The sequence below is a fragment of the Puma concolor genome, chromosome B1 (genome assembly GCF_028749965.1).
Source record: "Puma concolor isolate L17-30 chromosome B1, mPumCon1.1.hap2, whole genome shotgun sequence".
NCBI classification, from domain to species: Eukaryota; Metazoa; Chordata; class Mammalia; order Carnivora; family Felidae; genus Puma; species Puma concolor.
The window spans coordinates 202,025,082-202,050,209 of NC_141670.1; the positions used below are offsets into that span (position 1 = coordinate 202,025,082).

Here is a 25,128-nt window from a genome sequence, read left to right on the forward strand (position 1 = left end):
CTCCAGGGTCTGACAGAGCTGAGTTGGAATTCTGGCTTACGCAGGTGATTCTGGGCAAGCTGCCTGACTTCCTGCGCCCGTGAGCTGTCCCTCTTATGTAAGAGTCATTTTTAGAATTCTTAAACACGATGCTTTTACTAGAAGCCTTTATTGTTTGTGCCGACATCTTTTATAAAAGATGGAATCCATTTCTTTTTAATGAAATATTTAGTCATTTCATATTAATTAGGTCGTGTTTGGCTTGAAGCATAGGTTGGAGGAATTTGCCGGCTCCTGGGGATCGCTTTATTAAGAGCTGAATATCGCAGGAAATGCAGGCTCACTCGTGAATGGCTTTCAAGCATCGACCAGAGCAAATGAGCCATTACTGGCCCATCAGACAGACTTCCCAGCTATCTTGCATTTGCTGACATCTTCCCATAAGGATGTCTCATTCTGTCCTCTGGACGAGCGTTTTCCGGCCTTCTTCGTCCATGGAGTGGTTCCAAACTTGCTTCACCCGAAAGGCCACGTTTCCAGCAGTAAGGGTGTCCTGGGGCACTTGTTCCCATGACTTTTTTTGGCATTTCCTGACACTGTGGTCTCCCCTGTCACTCGTGGCGGGGGAAGAGGGGATCAGCGAATACATAAGCAGTGACATTGATTGATTTACAAAACACAGGATCCGCTCTTGGAATTACCTCCAAAGCCTCCTCCGCCTGCTGTCAGAAAGACTCCCCTCCTCCCCAAACCCAGGTTTTCCACGTGACTTGCTTGTTCTGTCCCTCATTCAGTTGGTCGCAATTGTATCCCCGGGATCCACTTTTGAGTTTTACCTTCAGTAGCACCTTCACCGGAGGATCCAGAATAATGTTTGACCACATACCTGGGCACCATGGCCCGGCCCAGCTGACACATAAAGTTCCCCATCATAACAATTGTGAAATTGTTCCCAAGGCCTTTCTTGGACCACTTCTGCCCATCCTCCCGGCATTCTCTGCTTTTGCCCTCAGAACACATATGAATGACGATCCTCATCACGATATTAGTAAATAATGTAGAAAGCGATTACCATGCAGCCTTCATAACCACTCCGTAAGATAAGTACACTCCTGTCCCCATTTTGCAGACAAGCAAGTTGAGGAAGTTGCTGTCATATGCTAATGTGCGCCGTGACACGTGCGGTTTCCTTACACCCCCAGAGGGGTTGTGGTGATACAGTTCCTCCTCTCTCCCTCACTATCCTCCATTCTCATGAAGCCAGCCCTTGATGGCTGAGACACAGCCTCTTCAGAATGCCTTTCCCCAGTCCCATAACCTGGTTAGGATCCCTCTTCTGGGTCTTTCTGCCTCATAACCTCCCCCACATCACTGCCTTTTCCTAAATGGTCATTATCTATCCATTTAGTCCTTCAGCGGGCCACCCATATCAACCAGGTGCCTGCCGTGTGCTGGGCACCGTCTGGCCACTGAAGACAGAGCCGTGAACAGAAGAGAGAAAAGTCCCCGTTATCCTGGGGTTTATGACACAGGAGTGGGGACTGACTGTGGAGAAACCAATAAACCAAGATGCTTGTTCAGCGACAGGAGCCGGGCAGGTGGTAGAGGAAATGGGGACTGAGGAGGGGTCTGCTCTGTCACAGAGAGAGGTCTGGGATGCCTGCCTGATAAAATGAGTCGTGAGCAGAGCCTGGGGGAGGTGAGGGCCCAAGACTGGGATCTGCAGGGGAAGAGTGTGGCCCGTCCAGGAAGGGCAGGGAGGCCGGGCAGGGAATAGAGTCACAGACGTGCTTGGAGAGAAGGTGGGGCCAGGCCACGGAGGGCCCAGTGGCTAATGGTGAGTGACTTTGGCTGTTGTTGTTGAATGTTGTCTGCTGGTCCCGTTTAACCTCGAGTTTGTGGAGGGTGCCACATCTTCATAGCTGGCATGGTACCAGGCCCATGGCAAGCATTTAATAACTGTTACTCATCCAGATGAGTATTTTTCTTGAGGCCAACTTTTGGTTACTCCAGTGAGGCCACCATTGGTGAGACGCCACATGAGCCTCCTGTGCTGTGAAAAGTGTCCACATCGTTTGTATATTAGATGGGAATGTTCTCAGCAGCAAGAAACAGAAAATCTGCCTTCCGGTGGTTTAAACAAAGAAGGTGCTGTTTTTGTGTGTGTTTTTTTCTCACATAACAAGAAATCTGAAGGTAGGTGACCCCATGATAACAGGGTTGGCATCTCTGAGATGCCCTTGGCCTCATGGTCACAAAGGGCTGCTGCAGCCCCAGACATTACATAGGTGTTCAAGGTAGGAAGGACAAGAAAAGTGGTGAAGGACAAAAAATTGGGACCGTCTGTAGCTATTTCCTGTTATCCCCAAAGCAAGACATCCGAGAAGCCTCCAGCAGACTAATAATATCTAATTGGCCAGAACTATGGCATCCACTGGCTGTGAGTGTTTATGGATCACACTGCCTCCTTGAAGAAAATTGTTGTCCTATTATAGAGGAAGAAGGGGGAGGATGCGTATTGTGTCGTTCGCCATCATTGTCTGCCAGAGATCGTCTTCTTGTCACGTAGGGTGTCTAAACAATGGAATCCAGCATGATCACTGTCTTTAGTGAATGTATTTCATCCTGATTTTTTTTTCTTGCGTTTCCCCAAATTGGTTGTTTCCCAGAGTGTTGCTTCTGCGAGCATAGCCAGTGTGCTTTAATGCACCGTATAGCAATTTATTCACTCCACGGCGTTTACTAAGCGCGGTTTAGCTGGGGGTGGGTGGGCACATAGAGATTAGCGGAGTCTGGCAGGGGACTGAGGTGGGGGGGGGCGGCTTCAGGGTGGCTCACGGAAGGGCAGTGCCAACCTTTGTACCCGCACAGCTCAGAGTTCCCAGCTCGGCTTGGATCTCTGATTCTGGAGTCACCTGAACCCCAGAGGCTGGCTTGCCTGAGCTGTAAGGTAGAGGTTAGAGTTGCTGACCACCAAGGTCACTGACGATGCAGCCAGACAGGGACTTTCCTGGAGTCCAGCAAGGGGATTCTCCACCAGCCTGTACCTCAGACTTCCCAGGGGAGCTTTTTAAAAACCACAAAATCCCAGGACCCTCCCAGACCTCTGGGTTTGCTGCAGAACCCACGTCACCAGCACTCTGAATGGGAAGTCGGGCTGGGGACCCCCAAGCCGGGGCTGTGGAGGTTTCCAGTACGCATCGGCCCCCTTCACCCCCGGATGGAGATGGTCTGCCTGACATGCGCCTTTCTTCCAGCAAGTCCCCTGAAATCCAGTCTAGCCAGCATGTGTTTATTTGTCTCGATAAATTGTGATTCACAGCGATAACATCAGTTCCTAATCAAATTAGAATAATGAGGAATGTTAATTGGGTGCTTGCCTTTTGGCAGCTTGGGTGGCTTTGGCCAAATTGCTCACTCTCTGCCTCATCAGCTGTCATTTCTCCTGGAAAGGGTTCTGCGCCGCCCTGAGAGGGAACACTGGTGCCCCTGGGGACCCACCTCTTCTATTTTGAAGTTGGAGGTTCTTGGACCCTGGCAGTCACATGGTGGAGAGGAGTGCCCACCTCTCCTCTGGAGCACCTGCCATGAGCTCATGAGGCTGAAATGCTGCGTCGGATTCAATAGATTCCCACCCCCCCCCCCCATCATGTGGTTGCCATGGGATTTGGAGCTGGGAGGAACAGAAGCCCCTTGTCTTACGCTGCAAATGCAGTGGCACAAGAATGCCAACCTGCTTGCGGCCACATGGGGCAGGGTGGACACAGTTGTAAATGAAATCCAGCTCCCTTGTGGACTCTAACTCCGGCCTGGAGGTCAGGGCCAGGGAGGCCTTCGGATCAGGAGGTGGTGATGCCTGCAGGGACTGAGGCGATGGAGGGCTTGGCTTGCAGGAGAGGATTCTAAGCAGAGGGAATACAGTATGCTCCTGCTGGGAGTAGAGGGCCAAGATGACAAGTTCACATGTCTGAGCCCCTGAGAATTTAGGGTTGGATAGGGAACCGGGCAGCGTGGCCCCTGCCTTCATGATGCCTGGGTTCTGACTATCAGACAGTGAATACGGATTTATAATCCCCTGTATGGGGGCACCTGGGCAGCTCATTGGGTTAAGTGTCTGACTTCAGCTCAGGTCATGATCTCACAGTCTATGAGATCGAGCCCCACGTGGGGCTCTGTGCTGACAGTTCGGAGCCTGGAGCCTGCTTCGGATTCTGCGTCTCCCTCTGTCTCCACCCATCTCCCTCTCTCTCTCTCTCTCTCTCTCTCACTCACTCAAAACTAAATAAACATTAAGAAAAGGAGTTTCCAGGGTGCCCGGGTGGTTCAGTCAGTTAAGCTTCTGACTTCGGCTCAGGTCATGATCCCACGTTTCGTGGGTTTGAGCCCCGCGTCGGGCTCTGTGCTGACAGCTCAGAGCCTGGAGCCTGCTTTGGGTTCTGTGGCTCCCTCTCTCTGCACCTTCCCCTGCACTCCCTCCACTCGCATTCTGTCTCTCTCTCTCTCAAGAATAAATACACATATGTATCTCTATCCCTATCTCTATCTCTGTTCTGTCTCTGTCTCTGTCTCTCCTGTATGGAGGACCACAGGATTCATAATCCCATGTAGGACTCAGCACAGGGTTCGTAATCCAGGGTGTGGAGCCACATGTGATTCCTAATCCAGTATATGAAGAAGCAGCACAGGATTTATAAACCAGCATGTCAAGTAGCTTGATAAAAAATAGGGACTTCGGGAGCCCATTGGGAAGAGTGCTAAATACAGTCTTTAAGGATAAAAGGAAGCTTCCTAAAGAAAGCAATGAATGGGCAGAGTTAGCAGGGGAGATGGTAGGGGAGGAGGCAAGAAGGACAAGAAGAAGGCAGCCGGGGTGGAGGCATTCTTCGAAGAAATTCTAAAGGGTTGGAGACAGTTGGGTGGTGTGTGTATTTGTGTGTGTCACATGTCAGGGGTCACAGAGGCAGGGAGGGCTAGGAATGCCAAGATACAGACCTTGAAAATTTCCTGAAGGCGAAAGAAAGCCCTTGAAGGGCTTCGAGTCCCATTTTTCAGAAGCCTCCACTAGGCAGAAGGACGTCTGCAGAGATCAGAGCAGAGGTGGGACCGACCGGTTAGGAAGCTATTACAGTGAAATTTTCTTGTCTGAAATGTCACGCGTTAAACTCCGAATAGCAGGAATCGCTCTGGTCACAGGGACTCATGTAGAGAGGACGCAGGCCTCGGGGTTGGGCTGGAATGTGGGGTGCTGGGAAGCACAGACTTGGGGAGCTGAGTGCCCTCGGCCCCTCCTCTTTCTCCAGGGCTCAGGGTTGGATTCCAGGCATCGGTCTGTCCGTCACCCACCAGCCCACGTTTAGCGGGCGCCTGCGTGGACCACACGCTCTGCTGGGCTCCTTGGGGAGCTGCCTGGAGACCTGGTGCGGTCAGTCCTGATGCCCACGGGCGGGAGAGTGAGGATCACAGGGGTGCTTGGCCGAGTCGCTCAGCCACAGGTGGATGGCCGTGAGGGACATGTACAGACCATTTCGTGTCCTCTGGTTGCCATAACAAAGAACCACGGGCTGGGTAGCTTAGAACAAAAGTGGATCTCGCTGTTCGAGGGCTCAAGGGAGGGTCCATCATGTGCCTCTCTCCTAGGGGGCAGTCAGCAAACCTGTGTGTCCCTTGGCTTGTTCACATGTCACCTCCCCAAGCTCTGCCCACACGGTCACATCACCCTCTCCTCTGTGCCTTCTCCCTTCTCTTCTCTTACTGTAAAGACGCCAGTCGGTGATGGCCTGTTCTCCCACTAGCCCCCTGCTCCCCCCAGTAAGGGGTCACTCCAGAGTCAGACTGTCTGGCTTTGGCTGTCTGTCCTGACACTTAGGGGCTCGTTGGACACTGGGTGTCCTCATCAGTGCCCTCGGGGCACTCCATCCCGCTCGAGGAAAGTTGGAGGCTTTACTGGAGAGGCCCTCGAGCAGATTACCAGGGAGAGCTTTTGCCCAGCGTCCGGCCTGCAGTCCAGCGCTCGGCATAGGGGAGCTGCCGTCACTGTGTCACGCTCCACCGTCGCTCCCCCAGTGCCCAAGCACCTTAGATTGGGGGTCGCCAGGAGCAGCCTCCGAGGCTCTTGAGTCCGGGGCACCGGAGAGGTGACAGCAGCACGGGGCAGGTGGGGTGGGAGGTGAGTCAGGGGAGGAAAGGCAGCAAACTGCCCGTAAGGATGTTCCATCGAGCCAGGTGCCCCGTGGGCCAGCTCTCCCTCCGACTCCGGGAGCCTCAGACGTCCCCCACGGGACGGTCAAGGGGCCGGGGGCAGGGATGCTGCTCCTGCAGGACTTGACTGTCCAGTGTCGCCAGTCTGCTGCCTGGGCAGCAAAGCGGGCACTTTTGGCGGAGAGCATCCTTGAGCCCAGAAAAGCAGGGCTGGCCGGCAGAGGTGCGCACGGAGGCAGGGAGGGCCTGGGGGTGCGGGTGGGCAGTGACACCGCATTTCTGGGGGCTGCAGGCATTGGTGCGTTTGTTGTCCTCCCGGTCTGTGCGCTCCTTGAGGGCGCTCCTTGAGGCTGTATCCGCAGCTCCTTTGCCAGCACACAGCCCTCGCTCGGTCTAAGTACCTGCTCAACAGGTGCTTCTGGTCCGGGCCTCGTCTTACAGGTGCGGAGAGGAGAGGTCGTGGCCTGGCCAGCCCTGCTCCGCCAGCAAGTTTCCGGGACAGAGACTCAAGCCCAGAGGGAGGAGTGTGGGGAGGGGCTGACTTTTTTTTTTTCCTTCCATTTTGGTAAACGTTGGCCTGAATGTTCTCCCCGTTGGCCGTTGCCCAGGTATGCATCGTGCAGAAGCGGGACACAAAGAAAATGTACGCGATGAAGTACATGAACAAGCAGAAATGCATCGAGAGGGATGAAGTACGGAACGTCTTCCGGGAACTGCAGATCATGCGGGGACTGGACCACCCTTTCCTGGTCAACCTGTGGTGAGTGATCGCACGCGGGGCTCCTGTGCCAGCCTCACTATGGAGCCACGTGCTCGGGGGAAGCTTCTGCCTGGTGGAGGCATAGCGAGGACACTTTCTGCGCTCGGATATTCTTCGGGGTATTTTGCGGAGCGCGTACTCCGATGGCTGTCTTGTGGGGTGCATGCTCTCGTGAAATCTGGAAGAATCTGCCTGCTGTTCTTAATATGTATTTTTAAGTTTATTTATTTTGAGAGACAGAGAGAGCGTCAGCAGGGGAGGGGCAGAGAGACAAAGAGAGGAGAGAGAGATTCCAATCAGGCTCTGTGCGCTCAGCTGGGAGCCCGAGGTGGGGCTTGAACTCACAAAGCATGAGACCATGACCCGAGCCGAGACCAAGGGTCAGTCGGACGCTTAACTGACTGAGCCATCCAGGCACCCTAGCACCTGCTCACTCTAATTTTAATTCTGTTCTCTTAGGTGATGAATCAGTGTTGAAAATAGATTTCGAAGGGAAGGTTTTTGTATTTCCAAGAAAACACGTGGAATGTCGTAAGAGAAGCCCAAATAGAGGGGAATTGAACTCTTTAAAAAAATAGCTCCCATAGTGTTGATGGCAAAAAAGCCTCAGGAGGGTTGCCCAGTGTGGATGTGCTGAACTCCAGGTTCCGAATATGGCGCCCAAGGCCTACCATTATCCGTGTTCTAGAACTTTCTCTCCATCCCCTCCCTGGCTACTATCTCTGCTCTAAATTGGCATCCTAGAAATGCTGCCTGCTCGTGGTTTCCTGCCCCTGTGTCTTTGCAGTGGTATCTCCTCTGCCTGAAATTTCCACGTGCGTCTCACCCCCGGCTGCCTCTAACCAAATCCTGCACATTACTTTCATCCTGCTTAGAGGTCACTCGGGGCGGGAGCCTTCCCTAACCCACGGGCCAGCTCAGTGCCCCTCACCGTCTCCACCTGCTCTGTGCTTGACCCACCGGCACAGCCTTTCCCGCAGTGAGCCCGGATCCAAATCGCTGGCTTACTTGTCTGCTTTCCGAGGAATAGCTTGCTCCCTGAAGGAGGGGGTGCCATCTCTTGGTTCTTCGTCTCTGAGAGTCTCACACGGGTTGCAGACGTGTTGGAGGCATTTGCTCAAGGTTCCCTGAGCGGGATTTTGTTGAAGGGACAGAACAGGCTGTTCCAGGAAACACATTCTGCACCTCCATTGGACATCCTAAGTGACCCCTGATGGGGAAGTCGAGTCTAGCTCATCTTCCTCCCACGGTATCACCCGTTATGTCCGTTGTGTCTCACGCGCAGAGCCCTCCGAACAAGGGTGATGGAACAAGGGGACATCAGCTGTCCTGCTTGAGAAAACCATGCAGGCCAATGCCGCACATCTCCATGGGGACAAGCCTACCTGTGTGGTACATGCTAGAGCCTGAGTAACAAGTACAAGTATCCAGGGAGGGATCCAGACACTTCAGTCATTTGGAAACAACCAGTGAACCCCCTCGTGTTGCATCACTCTAGAAGGAAATTTTTCAAAAGGAAATTTCTAATTTTGTTTAATGTTTATTTTTATTTTTGAGAAAGACAGAGCATGAGCGGGGAAGGGGCAGGGAGAGAGGGAGACACAGACCCTGAAGCAGGCTCCGGGCTCGGAGCTGTCCGCACAGAGCCCGACGTGGGGCTCGAACTCACAAACTGTGAGATCATGACCTGAGCCGAAGTCGGACGCTTAACCGACTGAGCCACCCAGGCGCCCCTAAAGAGTAAATTTCTAATCAGAAAAGCAACATACGTTTATTGCAAAACACACGAAATAAAATCCATATGAAGGTAACAGTGATTCAGAATCCCACCTCCCCTGGATTACATTTTGGTGTGTAATTCTCTTTGTATTTCTTTTCTCGTATCGATATGACCATATATGTTATTGGTAGAAGAACGAATGCATGACAGGGTGCCTGGGTAGCTTAGTCGGTTGAGCGTCCGACTTCGGCTCAGGTCATGATCTCGGGGTTTGTGGGTTTGAGCCCCACATCAGACTCTGTGCTGACAGCTCAGAGCCTGGAGCCCGCTTCGGATTCTGTGTCCCTCTCGCTCTCTCCCCCTCCCCTGCTCACGCTCTGTGTCTGTCCATCTCTCAAACATGAATAAACATTAAAAAAAAAAAAGACTGAATGCATGACAATTTTGTGTTCTGCTTTCTCAAATTAATAGTCCGGTAGGGGCATGATCTGCTTATTATTGCGAATTCTTTGTAAGTGATTTTTAGTAGTTACATAACGTTGCATAACATTCCACCATGGACATGTTCAGTGAGACGTCTAGCCTGTGTCCTGGCACAGGGGCGATTTAGGGCTGTTTCCAGTGGGAATGATGCTTAGATGGGTAGGTCTGAGCTGAAGCCTTTCCAGGGGACTCCTTACAGGGGACCACAGGGGTCGGATGGACGCCTGGACGCGCGATACGTGTTAGGTTCGGCCCCTCGGAAGGCACCACCTTTCCATGCTGTGTTTATGTGCTCCGAGTCCCAGGTAAATGTCACACCCCCATGATTACGTGAATGCGCAGGGTAAGAGGGAGCTCTGTGCAGTTGCTGGGCGTTGGTGGTGTTGCATTTCCATTGGGAGCAAGAGGCAGTGAATGGCTGCTGGACTTTGGAGTCACGTCTTGAACTATGTCCCATTAATGGCGATAATAAATGCCCTGGCTTACTGCTAGGACTGTTTGGAGAATCCGCTGAGTGAGCGCAGCGAAGGCGTGCTTTCCGTGCACGGAAATACCGCTGACAGTAAGAGAGTACGTGCGCGCGTGGGGAATACGTGATAGTAGAAAGATGACGGGTGGGCAGAGCCCCTTCAAGCTCCGAGTGAAAAGGAGTGCCATGCCCACCAGTCCGTTGGGCAGGACGGAGTTCCGAATGGCTCAGGATTTATGCAGAAACTTCACCTTGCCCCCGCGCGCGACAGAATTCCTTGGGTTGTAGAGCTGGGAAGTCTAGAATTCCCACTGCCTGTGGCCTCTACGTCTTGCTTTCCCCCGGCTCGTGCTGCCCACGGGTTGCCCTGACTTCTGTTCGTGGAACCGCCCGGCAGAGGGCCGAGGTCATGGTGGGATTGACCTGGCTCGGGTCCTGTGCCCATTCCTGAAGCAGTGGGGCGGGGGGAGGGGGTGGGTACGTCTGGGAAGGGAGGACGAGGGAGGAGCTACGGAGACCTGCGGAGGGAGACTGGCACCTGGCTCCAGAGAGTGGTAGAGACCGTGCCTGCCGCGTACAGGGCCTGCCACCTGTGCTTCCTGTCAGCAGGCTGCCGTCGTCCTAACGTTCTGCAAGGTGAGGGCTGTGGGCTCCCTTTGTCAGAGAGGGAGAGCAGGGCTCAAAGCAGCTCACTACCTCCCGGAATCCATCGAATTGCAGTTCAAACTCAAGACCATCCCGCCGTGCCCTGAGGTTTTCAGCTCCTGCCGGGGAATGACCACGAGCATGTCTTGAGGAGTTTCCTTAACTTTCCCAGTCCTCCGAACGGCCTCTTTGGTTTCCGACTATCATCCTAACACTGTCGTCCCCATCATGCAGGTGGGGTCACTGACTCATACCGCCAGTAAGTGGAGGAGACAGGACGGAGCCCCGGGGTGTCTGGTGTCAGCCCAGACCCCACAGCGGCTGTGAGAAGGCCCCGGCCCCCTGCCCAACACCCTCGGGCCGGGGCCTCTGTTTGGCTGGCTCTCTGGCCCCCGCTGGAAGGGAGTGCCGTGTGGAGCTGCTCGTCGGGGTCCTGAGGACGCTGCCGCTTTGTATCGATTACAGGTCAGCTTTTCATCTCGGTTACGAGGAGGGTGAATTTATTGCAGCCTCGGAAATCCTCACTGTGCCCCCTTCTCACTTGCTGGCGTGTTCCCGACCTGGTGAGGTGAAGGCTGGGGACGGATTCTTTGCATGGCAGTTTTGCGTGCGAGGAATGAAGAAGGCTGTGTGCTCCCGAGCCTGGGATGATCCAGGGTGCTCTCCGGGGGTCCTGAAGCGATGCTGTTCTGCTCTCTGGGGCAGGGCAAAGGGGAAAGGGGACACTGGGGAGGAGGGTGCGGGAGGTGTGTGAGTGGGAGGCCTCAAGACGTGGGGAGGAGAGAGACGGGGGGCCGCGTTTCGGCACCTGGGCTCCGGGTCTGACCTCCTGGGTTCTTGGAGCGGCCCTGCTCTTGCAGGCTTCGAGGCTGCAATGGACTGAACCGTGTCCCCCTGTCCTCCAGCCCGTGCACTGATGCCCTGTCCCCCAGTGTGACCGTATGTGGAGACAGCCTTCAGGTGGTTATTAGGTGACATGAGGTCATTAGGGTGGGTCCCTGGACAGAATGGACAGTGGCCTTAGAAGATGAAACGTGTCTCTCTGCCATGAGGACACAGCAAGACGGCGGCTGTTTGCAAACAGGGAGGAGGGCGTCACCGGAACCCAGCCACGTCGGCACCTTGATCTCAGACTTGTCTCCAGAGCTGCAAGAAAATGACCTTCTGTGGCCGAAGCCTTCCAGGTCCCGGAATTGTGTTGTGGTGTCCCTGGCAGGGGAATACGGAGCCCTTGAGAGCAAACTGACTCTCTTCTTTGTGTTTCAGTTTCCTTACTTGTAAAATGGGGAAGGAAGGATAACTATGTCGTACGGTGGTTGTAAGGGCCAGTGGGGGTCCTCCCGAGCAGGTGCCCACAGGCTCTTGGGCGAGAGGCGGCCACTGGGTCTCAGGTCTCCGTTGGCGTTGATGTTCTTAGCACCTGCTCCCTCGGGTTGGCCTCCGCCGCTTGGACTGCTTACCTGTGCCCTCATTCTATTTTCAAAACCCGTTCCCTCTCACCCGATTGTCTGTATTTACTAGAGTAGCTGTTAAAATGGGGCATTTACGATGTCTCCGGTGACTCCCCTGCCCATTTTACTGCTGACGTCACTGTGGGAATGTCCTGGCAGGACAGGATGAGGACAGGCAACCTACAATTATTTTACTTTACTTTACTTCATTTTTTTAAATTTTGTTTTGAGAGAGAGAGAGCACACACGAACTTGGGGGAGGGGCAGCGTGGAGTCCGATGCGGGGCGCATTCCCACGACCCTGAGATCGGACTCAAAATCAAGTCAGACGCTTAACCGCCCCATTTTAAACAGTCCTCGTAGCAAGTGTGGATTTCTAGAACCTTCCCTGAGTAGCCACGGACTGAGTCAAGACACAGGTCTCTGTGCACCACTTGGAGCCAAGAAAGGACCACTTGAAGTAGAAGCTGATACATCTTTGAGTGTTGAGACTTCGAAGTGAAACTGTGCAAGGTGTTTACATGTGGAACTGCCCTGGCTGAAGCAGGGGGGTGGGAAGGACTTTGCAGGAGGGGGGAGGATAGAGACTGGAAGCACCCCCCCCCGCCCCCACCGGGAACTTCTGGTGAAGGATAAAAGCCCTTTATAGTCATCAGTCGCTGAACAGCCTCATTTCCATAAAAATAATCATCCTTGGCCTTGACTATTGCTACAGCCTCCCAACTGGCATTTCGGCATTTCTCCGTTCAGCCACGGTTATCCATCACCACTGTGCCCTCCTGGCGTGTCTTAGTCCTTCCCGGCTGCCATCACAGATTATGACAGACGAGGCGGCTTACACAACAGAACATATTTCTCGTGGTTCTGGAGGCTGGAGGTCGCAGTCAGGGTGCCGGCCTGGGAACGTTCTGGAGAGAGCCTTTCTCCTGGTGTGCTGCTGTCCATCAGTGTTCTTGCTGGGTCCTCACACGGGGCGAGGGGGAGAGAACACGCTCTCTCTTGTTTCTTCTTAAAGGGCACTAATTCCATCATGAGGGCTCCACCCAAAGGCCCCATCTCCAAATCCCATCCCGCTGGGGACTGGGTGGGGAGGACACAATCGTTAAGCCTATAACACAGGGCAAATCTTATCCACGTGCAAATCCGAGGTCGCCATATCTCTGCGCAGAAGCCGGCAATGGCATCCCAAACCCCACAGGCTAAATGTCTCCCCGTGACCTCGTGACCTGGCTTCTGACAGCGCACCAGCCTCCCCCACTGACGCCAACCTCTGCTGCCATCTTGGTCCATTTCTGTTCCAGCCAAACCTATCGATTAGTGGCACCTGTCATTCGTCTTGCTGTTTCCGTGTCTCCGGGCCTTTGCACATGCTTTTTCTTTCCTGCCTGGACCATCTTCCTTTGTTCACTGTGAGAACTGCTTATCTTCCCCCAAGTATCCGCTCATTAAATGGGTATTAATTGGACCCTTATTGTGTACGAGGTACTATATTACTTTCTGAGGGTCCAGGGATGAAGAAAATCTTGCCCTCTTGGATCCTGTAGGCCAGGCATCAAGCCTCCTCGGCACTGCTGGCCACGCCCACAGCTGGTGTCCTCCCGGACGTTGTTACAGCACAGGACAGCCCTGTCCCATTTGTGTGCTTGTGTGTCTGTTTCTACCATCAGCAGCCAGCCGCCTGGGGAATGGGCCACGCCTCTCCCCAGCACCTGAGGCTCGCTAAGTTCATTCATTCAGTGTCAAGGGCCAACATGCAATACGGCCAACGCTGTGCCTGCCTTGGTGATGGAACAGTGAGCGAGAGTCACTCTGCCTTCACAGAACTTGCAGACGAGAGAGGACAGACATCAAGCCACGGCTGATGTGCTCCCCTGCCCTCTTCCTTACGTCTTGAGTAACTACTGTCAGCCTTTAGGGTCCTAGGATAACTTTAAAAAATACAGATTACTCATGTCCCCCGTGAGCTGGAGTCAGGTGATATCCTGGCCCACCCGGGACACGCAGATGGAAAATGTTCACAGTAGCTTCTTCAGTCTCCATCACCATGGAAACTCCCTTAATAAAAGGGGGCAAGAGGTGATGCTGTCTCGTCCTGGATCCTTTTCGCAAACTTTACTGTTCTTGGATTTGTTAACATCGCTTGTAACTTCGGCTTGTGCTTTCAAGGGGACAGATTTCCCAGATTTTATGTTTAAGGGCCACAGGTTTGCTCTTCTGAAGGGGACAGAGTTGGGGTTGTGCCTGTGGATTGCAGGATGGCCCAGGCTGCTCTCGGACATCCAGAGGGTGGGCACTGGCCTGTGGAGAGGGCGGAGTGAGGAGACGGAGGTCTTGCTGTGCAGACGCAGGGTGCAGGCAGGGAGGAGCCGGGCCCGGGACACTGACCCTGGCGTCTCAGACAATCCCTGTGGGTGAATGGGGGATGCTGCAATCCACCCAGAAGGTCAGGGGGTTGCCCAAGGTCATGGGAAGAGCGAAGACATGCCTCAGACCTGCTGATGGTCTTTGGGGTTCTCTGCTCTCCCCACCTTCTGACCCAACAGACACCTTCATGTGCCCATGTCTCTGACTGCCCCTCACGTGTTTTTTTGTAGTTAGGAGTGTCCTTGGCGCGTGCGGGAGTTATGAATTCAGCCCACACTTCTTCAGTGCCTGATAATATCAGTAATACCACCTTTATCGATCACGTATGGTGCATGGCTCCTTTCCTATTATACCTTTTTTTTCCTAATGTTTATTCATTCTTGGGAGAGAGAGAGAAGACCGAGCGCCAGTGGGGGAGGGCAGAGAGAGAGGGAGACACAGAATCCAAAGCAGGCTCCAGGTCCGAGCTGTCAGCAGAGAGCCCGACACAGGGCTTGACCTCACGAACCGTGAGATCATGACCTGAGCCAAAGTTGGGCGCTTAACGGACTGAGCCACCCAGGCGCCCCCTATTATATCTTCATTAATCCTCAGCACAGTCTTGCAGGGTGGATGTTACCCTGCCCCATTTAAAGTTCGAGAAACCAAGGGCTAGGGGCCTAAATAATTTATGCAAAGCTACAGAGCCAACAGGAGGCCGCGTTGGGACTGGAAGCAAGAACGTAGCAGTCAGTGCTTGACATCCCGCTTTCCACGGGGAAACAGAGCAAGCCGTGCATTGCAGAGTTCGCTGATCTCTGTGATGTCACGGCGTGCTGTGGACTGAATGTTTGTGTCTTTCCCAAATTCGTATGTTGAAGCCTGACTCCCAGTGGGATGGTAGCAGGAGAGAAGGCCTTGGGGCGGTGATTAAGTCATGAGGGTAGAGCCCTCACGAATGAGACGACTGCCTTTATTAAAAGGGGCCCCACAAGAGCCCCCTTCCCCGTCTGTGTGAGGACGCTGTGAAAAGACAGGTACCTATGAGCCGGAAAGCTGACGCTCAGCAGACACCAGATCTGTCTGCGGCTTGAACTTCTGGCCTCCAGGACTGTGAGAAGGACATTTCTATGGTTTATAAGCCACTCGTCTGTGATATTCTGTCATAGCCACCCGAACGGACTAAGACATGGCTGAGTTCAAGCTGACAGCATGAAGTCAACCAGCTTGCAAAACTGCTGAAAACGTAGCAGTTCTCGTGAGCCAGGATAAGCCAGCTCCAGCGCGATCCCGAGAGTCCCAGATCTCACAGCAAAGCCAGTGCCCTATCCAGACCCAACTTCTGGGATCTGGGACGGGGGGGTAAGCCTCACACACAGGAATGAGTCAGTGGCGAGACCCACCCTCAGGGAAAGGGATGTCATAAGAGAATTAGGAAGGGGAACGTGGCGGGGTGTATTACTGGACAAAAAAAAATGGAAAGTGGCAAAAGTCCTTCCCCTCCTAGGATGGTGTTCTTGGAGAGCCTCAGTTTCCCCATCTGTGAAACGGGGACGGTGGCTCCCTCCCTTCCCTGCTTTGTGAAGGCCAAGGCAGATGAGGTCCGGCGGGTGAAAGCCCGGCAATGGTGTGTGCAGTTCACATCCCAGAGAGACACAAACACCGCCTTGCGATGTCATGCACGTTCGTGGCGGGGCGGGGCGGGGGCGGGGGGACTCACCTGCTGCAGGGAGCGTAACTAAGTCGGAGGCTGTGGCTCTCTAGCTCCTCCCTGTTGTCCTTCCAGCAGCCGGGGGCCGCCCACCCCGCCACCCCAGGTGTTTGCTCTCCTGGGACAATCTCTGGACACCTGCAGGCGCACTTCCTTCCGATCTTGATCGCCGTGACCTCCTCTCTGAGTCTTTGTCAGCCCGCCCTGCCTGTCCCTGGTCCACTAGCCCTCTTCCTTGCTTTACCCGCTATGGCACGTGGTTCGCCTTACAACACAAAATGCATGTGATGTCTCTATCTTGCTTGCTTTCCGTGTCTGTGTCACATGCACACGGGAAGGAAGGCTGGCTCCACGGGGCGGGGGGCCGGCGGGGGGAACATCCGTCTGCATGTTCCCTGCTCTGTCTCCAGCACTCGGAAGCCTGTCTTGGCGTCCAGTAGGGGCTTCGTAAGTACTTGTTGAATGGGTGAACTGCATGGGTCAATGTCCCCTTCTCCCCCCGAAATCCTACACTGAGAGCCATAGGTGACCAGCTCCTTTGGTTTTTCACTGACCCACCCTGACCTGGAAACCAAAATCAACGGTGAACACTTCAGCCCCCCAAGCCCAGCAGGAATTATTTTGCTGATCTGTGCACCGGCCGAACACATGATGTTTCCATCCCCCTCCTTGTGATCCGGAGTGAGTTTGTGGAGCTAGGGAAGGAAGGTGACCTTTTTCTATTCTGGGGGTTAATGCTGGTGGCGATTCGGAGAGCTGACATCTATTAAGCGCTTGCTGGATACCTGGCATTGTGCCAAGTGCTTCACGTGGGTTATTCGTTCTTCCCTAGGACCCTGTCGGGTGGGCGTGCTGGTGATAACGTGCAGAGCAAAATAGACACGACCTCGCCTGCGTGGAACGTTCCCTTCCCCAGTCTACAGGGGGACACGAGCAAAAATCAAATAATGATAAAAGTATGTGTAATTCAAGATTCTGGCAAGCGCTGAGAAGGAGGCTCAGGCCACTGGGACTGAGAAGTGAGGGGACATTTGGCATCCCTTGGTGGCATCAGGGATGCTCCCCAAGGAGGTGGCAGCTTTGGGGTTTCATGGCCCTAAAGACTCACAGCAGCTCTCCCTGGCAGGTATTGTTACAGATGGGGAAACTGAGGCTCAGAGAAGCTGAGCGGCTCCCTGTGCAGGCCCCACAGTTCCTAGGGGGTGGAGCCGGGATTCACGCCCAGCCTGTCTGACTCCAGAGGCGACAGTGTCTAGAACATGGCACTGCTTTCCTTTTTCTGGCTGGTGCCATAAACGTTGCTTGAAGCCATGAAGGAAGTTTGAAGGGAAAACAGACCTGCCATTGGGATCTTATCCACTAACTGGAAAACTGATGTTCTCCTCCTCCGGGCTGCAGTCTTCTCAGCTGTGGACTGGAAGCCAAGGGCTCCATCCACTGGTTTTCCCTTGGTTTCCACAGGGGGTCCAGGAAGTCCCTTAGGGGTCCTGGAGCTGATGGGGTTGAGTGTGTAGGGACCAGGCTCCATCCTGCCACTTTCTACATTCCTAGCCTTTATTGTTAAAGTTTATTTATTTATTTGGAGGGAGAGAGAGAGAGAGAGAGAGAGAGAGAGAATCCTAAGCAGGCTCTGCACTCACCCCGTGGAGCCTGACACAGGGCTCAAACTCACGAACCATTTGAGATCATGAGCTGAGCGGAAACCAAGGGTCCCACGCTTAACCACTGAGCCACTCAGGCGCCCCTGCTTTCCCTATACTTATGTGTTACTGTTTTACCTTTGGTTTCAGTCAAGGAAGGATTTTTGCTGCTTAATCATTTGACAGCCAGGAGTCTAGATTGTGTCTCCTGCTCTGTGAGTCAGCTTTGACAACCCACAGGCTGCTTTGTGGGCTAAGAGCTGGGCCCAGGCGCAGCCAGCTTTGATAAGCAGAGAGGCATGACCCAGACACTGTGTTCAAGTTCACAAAAGAACGGGTTTAATGAAAATGCATCTCAACTTGTAAAATCAAAGGCAGCTCGTCAGTGGTTGAAGAAGCGTGTTGCGTTCTGCACCCGTGCTAAGTCATGTGCCCCAGGCCAGTGGCAGAAACCACAGGGGACAGGAAAGGGCCACTGTGCGTGCTTCCCGCTCAGCCGGGTGCCCCGCGGTGCCCAAGAAGTCAAGAAGGAAGTGCGGGCAGTAGAGACCAGAAAACAGATTGTGATAAACATCTGCTCTCAGGAAAGTGTGTTTACTGATAAACGGTGTTGGTGCTTCTGCTGGGGGAGCAGTTTCAGAGGTGGCAGTAAACGAAAGTATCAGTTTAAAAGCCGCACAACCCATGGAGGGCACAGTGGGGATTTACAGGGTCTCCCGTCCAAAACGGTGCTCTTTTCTTAGAACGCCCATCCCCAGGAACCGTGAGGGTCATTCCTCCTGCTCCTGGATCCCCAGCCAGACCTCTGCTCTGCATGCCTGCTGTGGGACCATCGTGTCTCCACACATCTCTTCCTACAACATAACATCCTGGCCCCCAGGGCCCCGGAAGGTCAAGGTCGAGCCTTTTGCTCTCCCCTGTTCCCCACCACTGTGTCCCCTGCCTGGCTGATCCTGAAGAAGCTGTGCCCACAGCCGCTGCCCTTTCTAAGACTCTGGCTGTGGTTCCCTGGGTAACAGCCATGGGGTGAGCCCTTCCCAGGTCTCTGTGGGCCATTGTTCCCCTCCCTGCCTCCTGGCCTCCACAGTGCTGGTGGATCCTGCTCTCTGCTCGTGTCACTTCACCTCTGCAAGACTGGACCTCATTCACCCTCCCCGCCTCCCGAGCCCCTTCCCTCCAGTAGATCGTGAACCTTCATCCCATGCAAAAGAGAAAAGAAGGACGCAGTGGTTGGCTCGGTCTGTAGATCTGTAGATGACATGACGGAGATATGGTGGGTACAGTAACGTCCCCGGCATCGTGGGGCCAGTAAGGTGGAGAGTCAGTGTTTCGAGCCCAGTCCATCTGACACATGTGCAAGAAGGGATTTCAGGAAGGCTGCTGACTCAGAAGCCCAACGTGTTAGCTGGATTGTTGATACACTGAACGGCAAACTTACAAAAGCAGCCACTTTCAGAAAGCCTTATCCTTCAGAGCCATCCCTGCCGAGCGCCTCCTCTCAGAAGGAGAAATCTTTGTTCCCGCAGCACGTGGCTCCTGCTCGTGTGGCCGTGTCATTCTTCCGTCGGAGCATCTTGAAAGAGGGGTCCGCGGCTCGTTGGTTCGTACACGGGAGGCGGGGCCAGACTGTGAGCTTCTTGTAGCTCGAGGCTTTGCCTGTCGTGCTGTCCTGTTTTGCTTGTAAATAAAGAAATATTCTGTCTGTCTGTCTCTGATGTTAGCGTGTTTGCTCATTTCTTTGTAGACTTTTTGTTTTTCAGAGTGTCTAAAAGGCCCTAAACCAGTATTAGGCATATGTGGGCGCTTGATAATAATGGGTTATGTTGAATTGGATGTTTGCACCCAGTCCATGGCTTGGGGCATAGCGGATTCTCAAGGGATTGGAAGAGAAAAGAGGGAGGGAAGTTTGCAAGGAAGGAGGGAGCCACCTGTCCTCCCCAGTGGGTCCTTGAGGACAGGGATGAGGCCTTTTCATGTCTTTACCCATAGCTCCTAGCAGAGTGCAACACGCTTTGCACGCATGATAAATTACCCCCCTAACATGCTGAGTTTAATACACAAAGCATATGGGCCACAGCAGTAGAACAATGCACTTAAATGCTTCTTGCTCTCAGAAATCTTTTTCCGCTTTTATTTTTAATTATTTCCCCCCCTCATTCATTACAGAATGGTATTTTTTTGGTCGGCAGGGCATGCACGTTTGATTTGCCACTGTGGTTTCTGAAAGATAGGTCTGAGGCCATTAGCTCACACTAAAGAGGGAAATGGGGCATTTGTAAAACCTATTTCTACCAGATTCCTGTTCCTCCAGCCTCTGGGCTGCTGTCGCCCTGCCCCCACGACCTCCTTCCTATGCTAGCAACCTGGCATGTTCCAGGCACATCGCAACCAGTAAAACAGTTGTTGAAATGCCCCCGCAAAGCGATTATCCACTTTCTAGCGGGTAAATTGACTCTGTGAGGTCACGGAGAAGGAAGCGAAGGCCTCGTGCTGGTTCCTCATGGACCCTCACGGTCACACGCACACCATCTTTGTATCGGAGGACCATTTGCGGGCATGTTACAGACTTAACATTTTCATAGCCATTCGATTTCTCGTGTAATGGGAAATATATACCATGAAACTTACACGCTGTCCTTAAGTTACGGCTAAGTACTGTCGTCTGCCAAGGGTGTGAACTTGAGACCAAGTGTTTTGTTGTTTGACTGATGGGTAGTGGCAGAGTGGTGGAGACAGGCCAGCGTCGAAGCCAGTCTTTCTCCTCGCGATGATCAGGATGGAAGCGCGATAGGAGTGGGACTGAGTGGGCTTCCTGTTCCGCCTTTGACGGCATTCAGTGCCGTGCCAAAGGCACTGGGGTCGTCTCAGTGGCGGCACCTGCGATCCATGGCCCACAGCCCCCGTGACACTGGATGTTGAGAGCCTGCTGTGGGCCGGGTACCACTCTGCAAGGGTCTTCTCTTTCTTTCCCCCCATCCCTCCGTCTTCTTTCTTTCATTCCTTTCCCACCCTATGGTTTTGCCCCCCAAATGGCTTAAAGCCACTAACACCAACTCTTAGAAATTCAACGTAGGATATGCTGTCAGGAAGTGAGAAAGCAGAAGGAAGAACTCCTGTGGGGAATGCAGGCAGCGTCCCAGAGACTCCGTCCTGGGCAGACAAGCAGCCGCTCCTCTGCATGGAGTTGGGCTGGGGCAGCATTGCTCTTCTTCAGGATTATCTGCAACACCCACAGTAACGGCGGGTGCCAAGGGAGGCATGCTTCTCCCTACGCCCCATTCAAACCTCTTTAGAAGCAGCAGGCACCCAGTCCCCTGGGACCTCAGTTGGTTTGGAAGAAACCATGAACAAGTGGGCTTGAGAAATGGTCTTACCCTCAGGTTCTTGGGGCCAAGAGCCATGCCAAGTCAGAACTTACACATTTGGATGCCTGCATGGGCGGGCACGTAAGAAATGAATGAAGGGATTGGATGTGGGTGGGGCGATAGGGAGAGGTGGGGAGTGTGGCAGGCAGAGAGCTCATACTGCTGATGGGCCTTGGTGCATTGTCGCCCTGTGCAAATCACACAGGGCAGGGCTGGTAGGGGTGCCCGGCTCTGTAGATCACCTGCTGTCCGGGGCTGACCCTCTGTCATCACTGGTCTTCCTCTCGGTCGCACTTTGCTACAAGGCATGGGGGTAGGTAGACTGACCCATGGTTTTCACGCTGAACTTTGGGGAGCCCCTTTGGTCCCTGGAGGGAGAAGGAGAATGTGCAGTGGGGAGATTCCACTGTGGCTGGAGTCCTTTGGTCTCTTTCTCACCACTCTCTACTGCTTTCTTCTGGGCATTTGTCACCGTCAGAAATTATCCTGTTTATTTATCTGCTCTGTTGTGTATTTACTTCCTTCTCCAAAATGAATGCATCATTTCTGAGCCACGAGAACTTGATCACAAAGAATTCACTCCGGAAATATGAGAATGAATGAAGAATTGACTGAGAAGTCAACAGAGTCTGGTTTTCCAATAGTTGTGCCTCTTGACTAGTTCGCATCTTTGGTTGCATTGATGGCCTTGAGGATATTATCCTTTCATTCCCGGAATCGATTTTGAATTTTTTTATCTTTGGAATCGATTTTGAATTTCATCAGATGCCTTTTGAAGAATTACCAAGATGCTCAGAGATTTGGTTTTCTTGACCTAGAGGTATGGTTAATTGTGTTATTAAATTTACCAACAGTGCATGATCCCACCTGGGGGAAGTCCTGCTGGGTTATGTTCCATGGTAGAACACGTGTCGTTGTTTTCCAGAGGACATGAGTGACAATAATAGCCATGTCTAAAGCACACTGCATTCTTGCTCATGTCAGTTTCTCTTTAAGGTGGCTGACATATACTCGTCTGTGTCATCCTGAGCACTTCTCAGGATGGAGAGCTCACAAACTCTAGGTATAATGAGGCATGGTGCCCAACAATGGTTAAATCCCAAAGTTAGCTGTTATTGTGATTATAAAACATGGCATCTCTGATGGTTTTCTTCAAATACTAATTCCTAGAAGTGAGCACACTGGATTGAAAGGTTTTTGGAAAATACTGCGAAATTACAGTTTATTCTTTACTTATTTATTTTTAATTTTTTAAATGTTTATTTATTTTTGAGAGAGAGAGAGAGACAGAGCATGAGCAGGGGAGGGGCAGAGAGAGAGGGAGACAGAATCCGAAGCAGGCTCCAGGCTCCGAGCCATCAGCACAGAGCCCGATGCGGGGCTCGAACCCACGAACCACGAGATCATGATGAACCACGAGAGCTGAAGTCGGATGCCTAACCAACTGAGCCAACCAGGTGCCCCTGTTTTTATTTATTTATTTATTTATTTATTTATTTATTTATTTATTTATTTATTTATTTATTTATATTTTAGAGAGAGAGTGCGTGCATGACTGAGGGAGGGGCAGAGGGAGAGAGAGAATCCCAAGCAGGCTCCACGCTCAGTGTGGAGCCTGACACAGGGCTCGATCCCGTGACCCCGGGATCATGACCTGAGCCCACATCAAGAGTCGGACACTCAACCGACTGAGCCACACAGGCGCCCCCCCCATAACTGCGTTTTAGCATGTGCCCTCTTGATAAGCAGTCTGCAGGAATGCCTCCTTCACCTCCTTCCCTGCAGCGAATTGGATGGTACATTGTTTGAGTACACATCTCGGATTCCCAGTAAGACTGATCTTTTTTAGAAGATTATTGATCATGATTTCAGTAAAGGTTTTCTGAATATTTGAGGTGGGTCCTGCAGGACAAGTAGAAGAAAGCATTGAAATTCACCCTGTGGGGGAATGGTCAATGTGGCAAGAGCGGGGGTAGGAATGGGCCCCACACTCCTACCCCAGCACAGTCAGCTCTGTGGTCCACGTTTATTCTGACAGTCCAGGGGGTGACGACGTTGCACTCCATCCTAACAACGAGGCAGGATTTCAGGAAGCAGAAAAGAGGAAGAAGGAAGCCCTGGGTGCAGGGGCAGCGTGAGCACAGGTTCAAGAGCTTGGGCTTCACGGCACGTGCACACAACACAACATGTCCTCACTTCGCGTTTAGGTTGAATAGGTCATGTGGGAGACAAAAATGGCAGGTCTTGGCATCAAGCTGGTTTAACGTTCCTGCCGTGCGCCGCGTTGACACAGAGGTGGTTAATCCTGCTTCCCCTCCGAGTTACGCACTTTTGTATGAGGTGCAGCGAGAGGGAAAATCAGCCTAAACCACTCTGACAATTTCCATTTTGCCCACACCCTCAAGGTCTGTACTGGGAGTAATGAGATTTCTCATGAACCATGAGCCAGTCCCAGGTTTTGTGTCTAGGTGTTAATCTCGAAGGACTCTGGAGCCTCCGGAGATCCTTTATGGGGCGGTAGAATTCAGATGCGTGGCGTGTGATACCCGTCTCTACCCCAGGCCCAGCTAAAGTCGGGGGCACGCAATGAGTGTCGTTTTAATTAAGGATGCAAGGTGGTTGTTTGTACAGAAAGAGCCCCAGGGAGGCAGACCTATGTACACCAGCAACGTGCGGGAAGTAGAGAGCCTAATAAGGTGTAGACAGGAGCGGTACTATGGGAACCTCTTTTAATGAATATCTTAAGTGTTTGTCATTAGCCTATCTTTGTTGCTATGTGACCGTGCACTCCCGGATATCTGAAAACCAATTACCAGCCTCTGCGGCTTTGAACCGGTGCCTCCAATCTTGCTTACGTTATACATCAGCTCTATCTCCGATCTTGCTTACGGTATAAATCAGCTCCTGAAATGCTCCGTTTTACCTCGCTGAAAGACTGCCTGTTCCAAATTAGTGGAGCCTGCTGTAATAAGATTTTATTCCACTCCTTTAAATTAAATTTTCTCTCCGCTCCTCTTTGGTTTTCCAACCTGACTAGGCTTTATGACGTTATTAAATTAGGTAACGTCACATGGTCCGCCACCAGGGCTGGACTCCCCGGAGCCACGCGCCAGCATCGGGTGGTTCCAGACAGCTGTCCAGGTGTTTGTACGTGCTGTTCCAAGTCCCTGAATCCCTCCTACGCCTGTTCACCGGGCGAGCTCTCTTTTGTACCACCAAACCGCGCCCTTTGCTCGTTGGTGAAGCCTTCTCTGACTCTACCCGAATGATGCCTTTTTTGAAGTTAGTGCATGAAAAAGATATTTGCTTTTACCAAGGAGCTGGAATGTTCCCTCATTCTGATAATGAAAATTGTGCGTCATCCTCTCCCCTCTGACTAAAAGGAAGCTCAGAGCTAAACCACGTTAGAGAGGCCACGTGGTGCCATGACAGTAGAGAACCCCCAGACAGGCAAGCCTGAATTTGAGTCCCAGGTCACTGGCTTCAGGACAGTCTATTGAGACTCCATGTATCGTCTGTAAAATGGGACTAATGTCCAGTTCTTGGATTTTATTTTATTCATTAAAAAATTTTTTTATGTTTGTTTATTTTAGAGAGAGACAGAGCATGAGCAGGGGAGGGGCAGAGAGAGAGGGAGACACAGAATCCAAATCTGGCTCCCAGGTCTGAGCTGTCAGCCCGACGCAGGGCTCGAACCCACGAACGGCAAGAACGTGATCCGAGCTAAAGTCAGAAGCTTAACCGACTGGGCCCCCCAGGTGCCCCTAGTTCTTAGATTTTAAATGAACATTAGTTAAGTGACACGGTGCTTGAGCTCTTGACATGTTGACGAACATTCATTCTCCAGTGGTTGTGTTCATTTCCTGCTCCAATTTGATCTGTATTTCTCCGGTCTCCTGTTAAAAATTGTCTTGCTTTCTCCTCGACATTAAAATTCCTTGGTCCCAAATCTCTATTTTTATCATTTTGTTTTCTGCATTTATGTTGTAAGCTACCTAAACTCACCTGTGAAACTGGCCAAGACTCCCCGAAATAGGCTGCTCTGTTTTTGAAGGGGTTGAAATGGTCCCATGCGGTTTGCGAGCGAGTCACGGTGCCCAGGCTCCTCCCACGCTGTTTTTCTCCCTCCAGGGCTGGGGCGATGATGGAGCGGTCCACAGGGATGCCGAGACAGATGGACGAGTGCTGCTTTATTAATATGTTGGCAGAAGCCCCGCGCCTCGTCACATGGTGCTGCGAAAAGCAGGTTTGCAAAGTTGGGCTTGGACTGGACTAGAGGCCAAAATGGGAACCCCTTCCTCTAGCTCGTGGAGATGTGGGGATCCGTGAGCTCAGACGTAGCCGCAGAAGTAGGAAGAGTCGTG

At 52.6% G+C, this 25,128-nt stretch overlaps 1 protein-coding gene across 7 annotated transcripts in view; it reads left to right on the plus strand.

Moving 5' to 3' along the window:
* STK32B (serine/threonine kinase 32B) overlaps window positions 1–25,128 on the plus strand; it is a 393,997-nt gene that overhangs the window by 117,457 nt on the left and 251,412 nt on the right. For all 7 annotated transcript variants that reach the window (XM_086705468.1, XM_086705467.1, XM_086705469.1 and 4 more), the window contains one exon: window positions 6,786–6,937. In XM_086705468.1, coding sequence (XP_086561594.1) covers window positions 6,786–6,937 — 152 coding nt within the window. The remainder of the gene's footprint in view (window positions 1–6,785; window positions 6,938–25,128) is intronic.